Source organism: Mchenga conophoros, linkage group LG3 (genome assembly GCF_057382185.1).
Source record: "Mchenga conophoros isolate Kocher_MC1m ecotype Shallow Benthic linkage group LG3, M_conophoros_male_GT1.1, whole genome shotgun sequence".
NCBI lineage: Eukaryota > Metazoa > Chordata > Actinopteri > Cichliformes > Cichlidae > Mchenga > Mchenga conophoros.
This window is the reverse complement of record NC_140528.1, coordinates 56,244,225-56,250,143: the sequence shown is the minus strand read 5'-3', so window position 1 is coordinate 56,250,143 and position 5,919 is coordinate 56,244,225. Positions and strand designations below refer to the sequence as shown.

Sequence of the window (5,919 nt, the reverse complement as noted above, 5' to 3'; positions counted from 1 at the left end):
TTACAGTTTTTTCCGAATGCTTAAACCCTAACTGTGATTCCTGTAGCACAATTTCTAAAACTATTCAGACTTATAGCAAAACCACTCACTGAGTTTGCAAAACTAAAAGCACAAAAACTGCTTTGCACTCAGTTTGCAATTTTGTAACACACACTTTGCAAAACTGTAGGCACAATTCACTGCACAACACTCAATTACCAAATGTCCAACACACTCCTAGCAAAAGTATACACATGTATGGCTATCATTAACACTAATTTGCCAACTGTCTGGCACACTTTCACATGTGGAAACTTTTTTAGATAATTAGTTCACTTTGCAATCAGCCTAAGCACTATAATACAGGTAAGCTGTGTGTGCGGAGTACAATGGAGGGAGCAGAAAGAGTGAGAAGTAGAGGAGGCCGAGGAAGAGGACGTGGAGGTGAAGAAGTTGGATGAAGAGGACGACAAGGACAAGGAGGAGCAAGAGGAAGACGAGGAGGGGGGAGAGGAAGATGAGGAGGGGGGAGAGGAAGATGAGGAGGGGGGAGAGGAAGATGAGGAGGGGGGAGAGGAAGGGTAAGAAGAGTAAGAAATAGAATTGCTGATGACATCAGAGCTACAATAGTGGACCATGTAATCAACCGTGGAATGACCCTGAGGGTAGCTGGCCAACGGGTCCAGCCTAACTCGAGCCGCTACACTGTAGCAAGCACCATAAGGACATCTTGAAATGAGAATCGGTTAGTACAGTCACTTTGCTCAAATATTTGTAGCACTGCCATATGCCAATGAGAAACACAACAATACCATTGATGTAAAAATACTGAAATTGTTACTTTACAGAATTGCTAGATGACCAGATGCTGGGGGCAGAGGAAGCATGTTCACTGCAGACCAAGTAACCCATATAGTCATTATGGCGATTGCAAATAATCCTGTACTTGGAAATAACCACTTGTGTTTGTTTTGATGTGTTTGAATAAACACCAGTACTTGAAGTTTGGACCCCTCTATGCTTATGGATCTATGACAGAAGTATGAGCTCAAACTGACATAGCCTACCTTGTGCACAGAGAAAGCAAAAGCCAGATGTGTTTTGTATTCATACCATCAGTGTGCAGTTGGCGCATTGTGTGCTTAGTAGATGATGGCTTGTGTGTACTGTTTGATACGGAAACACCATTTTTACGAAGGTGTGAAGAGTTAATCTAGCTGTGTTTGCTTTTGCAAGAGAACTACAATGTTTTGATTATTGGGTGACAGGTTTTCTTATTTGTGTGAAGAGTTTTGCAAAATTAGCCAATAGTTACAGAAAATGTGCTTAAGCAATCAGAAAAAACTGTAATTGACGCCACTGCCTTTGTAAATAGAGGGAGAGTAACTGCGTGTTTATGTGTAAGCGTGTAAAACCTCAAGATAGAGACAAAATACTGTTAATCTGACTATCTGCCATTCTGCAATTCATCTCATGTAATGCCAATCACATGACCACTTAAAGACAAAGCAACAAAGTGATATATACCAGTTTTTAAACTGTGTTGATAGGCCACGTAAAACCAGAGTCATGATAAACAATATATACATGGAGTTTTTTCCTTAATAGTTTCGTCACGTTTACTGTCTAATAGTGTTGGTAAATTTGATTCTTTTTACTGAATCGAGTGTTAATGAGTCACTCACCAAAGTGAATCGGTTGCTTTGAGTCATTTGATTCACTGAGTCAGTTGATCAGAGTGCAAAAAATTTTACATTTTCACTCAAACTTAATTTGTTTCCCTTTTCATGTAAATCCCCCTGCTAACATGAATGATTTAAAAAAACAACAAACAACAACAACTATTTTATAGAGAAAAAAAAGAGCAAAAACATTTCTAAAATTAAGCAATTTCCTATCAAAATTGGCACATCGTTTACAAACCCTCTTTCGCTACTCAGGTTTAACATGATATATAAGTCACTTAGATAACTTAAAAATGTTATTGTTTGGCTTTTGTCAGTGTTTTATTTGTTCCTGAGTAAATCGGTTTGACTTAGATTAAAGTTAGTTTTGACACAGCTGAATAAACATTTAACAGAAAACTGATTAAACAGAAGTGTGAGATGGTTGAGAATTTACTCCTGTGTCCTGTTATATTTGAGATCAGACGGCTGAGATAATTAAACTCCACCGAGACAATCTGCAAATTTCATTTAAATTTAATAAACTATCATCTTGTCTTTATTTTTAGTTAGCACATACCTTAAACACTTCAAGCTGTAAGCTAATGATAGTTATATAAGAGCAGATGCTGCTGGTGCAGTAAGCTGTACGTTTTACGTCCAATGGATGCATGATCTGATTAGTCGACTAATCGCAAAAATAATCGGTGACTAGTTGACTATCAAAATAATTGTTTGTGGCAGCCCTCGTGGCCACCAGACTCTGGACCTCTCTTCCTCCGAGCTTGAGGTCAGTGGACTCTTTCAAGAAACAACTAAAAACTCATCTTTTCAGACTTGCATTTAGTTAATTCTTCTTTTTTTCCCCTGGTATTTTGCACTGGTTTGTCCTGAAGCACTTTGTAAATTTGTCTTGAAAGGTGCTTTAGAAATAAAATTTTTAATTACTTACTTGATATATGATATAAGATAAGACAAGTCATGACAAGATAAGACATTCTTTCTTAGTCCACATCCAAACAGTGGACAGGAACAAATAAACAGATTCAGCATAACCTGATAGACTTGATGAGCAACCTGGTGAAACAGCAAGCCCAGTGCCTGCCAGAGTTGGTGCAAAAGTTTGAAATGATTTTGGATTTTCTCTAAGCCACACAGGGTCGAAAGGGACTACATGCTGGTGGCATAATTCTGGCTGGATACTTAACCACTCTTTTAGCAGAACCCTTTAAACTGGTTAGTTTCTGGAACAAACTTTGCTTTTAAGCATAGTTTTCAGGAGGGATGTACTGATTTGGGCTTTCACTACAAGTTGTAAAAATATGTGTTCATTCTAGAAGTTTAAGACCAAGCTCAGAGAAAAGATTTGGCCGGTTGAAAAAAATCACTATTATCACTGTCAGTAAAAAAAAAAAAAATTTATAAAATCATTGTATGTATGAAGAAATTTGGCTTTTGACTACTCCAATTGATTTCACCAGCGCTTCCTTCCCCCTGCTGTGCAGCAGTAAATATTGCAGCATTATCTCAAAGGCAGATATAAAGTTGCATTCAGTTTGACATTGAATATATATGGATTCAAAGAAAGCAAACAAGCAAAAACAGAAAAAATCACTTGATGATGGTGTATAAATATTTCAGTACAAAGTAAGTCATTTATAAACAGGAAATGGTGTGGGAGTTAGGTTGACATGACATTTTTTCTAGTGATTTCATTTCTTAAAGCCAAGCAGCACATGATGCACCTGCTTCTAGATTTTTAAAAACACACAATGCAAACTTTTCTGCCATTGCCTGCAATGTTTCCTCTATCATGACAGTTAAAGTTAAATGGTCAGTGGATCTTTTATAGTGCTTTTCTACTTTGAGCACTCTACACAACGTGTCTCATTCATACGAGCACTTTTTGTATGCTTCTTCTCCGCAAGTGCTTTTTATCTAACGTTCACATACATTCATACTATAACTCATGAATTCAGAGAACAACGTGAGATTTGTATCTTGCCTAACGATATTTGACAGATCGGGATTGAGCCACGAACCTTCCAATTAAAACCTTCCTGCTCTACTTTCTGAGCCGCAAAAAAAGCAAGGGACACTTCTCACTCCCCCTCAGGGAACCCGGTCTTCCATGTGACATGAGTTCCACTTCACTAACTAGGATCTGACACGTGGGTGAATAGGAATTAGTGCACAGTGAAGGACCCCTAGCAGCAGAGGACAAGTCATGATCATAATGGTAAATACAGTCCAAAAACCAGGATTGGAGAAGGAGTCATTGAGTGTTTGTGTTTGAAAAATGGTTAAAGTTTGTTTGGAAGGGGAGTTTTTTAATGTGATTCATTTAATCTTATTTCAGGTCCAGGTCTCTCTTGGAAATGAGATTTTTAGTCTGAGTAAGTTATAGAATATCAAAAGATTACTTTTTAAAAAAAAATGACAACATCCAAAGGAAACTACTTTAGTATTACTTAGAAAAACAAACGTTTTTCTCATACTTGATTCAGTTTATATTTAATACAACACATAAGATTTATAAATGCACACATTTTGGGAACCATTTTTAATTCTTTTGGGACTTTTTAATTTTCTGCAAGTACTTTCTGCAAATACAATTTTGTAGCATCCATGACACTTATGCAATTGTACTCATACAATTACAAATCGGACACTGAACTTTGTATGTATTAAAAACAATGAGGGTCTACCTGCCAGCTGCATCCACCTCAACACATGCAACTGTTATATGAAAGTGTATAACAATTTATACGCATTCATACTGAACTCAACTGACAATTACAAAAACCATAAATGATAAATTTGGGTTGTCTTCACTCTTACCCAGATGTGATCGTGTCTTCAGGCAGTAAGGTACATGTTCAACTTTTATTTTCTGTCGTGCAAAATTGCAGTCACCTCAAGGCACTTGATAATTTAAGGTAAAGACCTTCCAGTAACACAGAAAAACCCTTATCAATAGATAACACAAAATTAAAATAAAGAAGTTGTTTACCAAAAAAAGGCAGCTAATAAAACCCCCCAAACTTGATTACATGGAATAGCATTTAAAGATGTATTGAATGAAAGGTTGGACATAGAAAGCAGTGGTACTCCTACATAAAACCCATCACTACATAGCCAGTCACTAGCCAGTGAATAAGAAACTGACATTTTTCAACAATATGCACCAAATAAATGTAATAAATGTCAAATGTAGCACATTTTCACTTAAAAAAATTAGCAAAGTAGCTGTAATTCCAGGTTTCTAAAGCAAAAAACAAAAAAAGTTAATTTAACAGATCAATTTTCACATTTTAATGTGACCTTTACTTAATTTTCATAAAACAATTTAATTTTCAATTTTTCGCAGTAAAGGGGGCACTATAATGGTTTGGGTGCTTTTTCCTTCAGTGGAACAACGGAGCTTCAGGAGGTGCAGGGGCATCAAACAGCTGCTGGCTATGTCCAGACATTGCAGAGCATCCCTCATGACTGAGAGCCCTCATCTGTGTGGTAACGACTGGGTTTTTCAACAGGACAGCGCTAAAGTACACAATGCCTGCATGACAAGGGACTTCTTCCAGGAGAATAACATCACTCTTTTGGACCAACCTGCATGTTCCCCTGCTTTAAATCTAATTGAGAACCTTTGGGGATAGATGGCAAGGGAAGTTTACAAACATTTCCAGACAGTAGATGCCATTTAAGAGGTTTTTTGGAGGTGACTCAACCAAAGCTGGTGCTGGTCTTTCTTTATTTGAAATTAGGGATTGTCTTGACCTTTTATATTTTTTGTCTTTGAAGATTCAAAGCAATTTTTCTAACATGAAATACAAAAGGTGCACGATTAAGACAAGACTAGTTTCAAATAATCAATGCAGCAACTGCTGTTTATTAGATAAGCCACATGCATTATGACCCATCTGAAGAGGATTCAATCAGTTTAAAACATCAACTGATTGAATCCGTGAATCTGAAAACGTGTTTCTGAGTGAAAGAGACAGACATGTACAGACTGAACTATCTGTTCAACAGTCAGAGTGTTTCTCTAACAGGAGGACACTCTTTACACTCAACTCAGCACAGACACACCGAGGAAACAGGAGACCAGAAACTAAACCCAGGATAAAGAGTTTGAGTGAAAGTGGTGTTGAAGGTGTGGAGGTGGATCAGAGTGTCAGAGGAGACTCTGTAGAAGGACAGAGTGCCAGCAGGACAGTCCACATACACTGCTACTCTGTTAGAGACGGAAGAGGAGATGGATGTTTTTCTGTTA

General features: G+C 37.4%; 1 protein-coding gene across 3 annotated transcripts in view; it reads right to left on the bottom strand.

Moving 5' to 3' along the window:
• Nucleotides 1-4,222: 4,222 nt before the first annotated feature.
• The window catches only part of LOC146579605 (NLR family CARD domain-containing protein 3-like), a 23,171-nt gene continuing 21,474 nt past the window's right edge, over nt 4,223-5,919 (bottom strand). For all 3 annotated transcript variants that reach the window (XM_085263785.1, XM_085263798.1, XM_085263791.1), the window contains one exon: nt 4,223-5,919. This exon is cut by the window's right edge and continues 325 nt beyond it. In XM_085263785.1, the coding sequence (XP_085119911.1) occupies nt 5,721-5,919 (199 nt within the window). In that variant the 3' untranslated portion in view covers nt 4,223-5,720.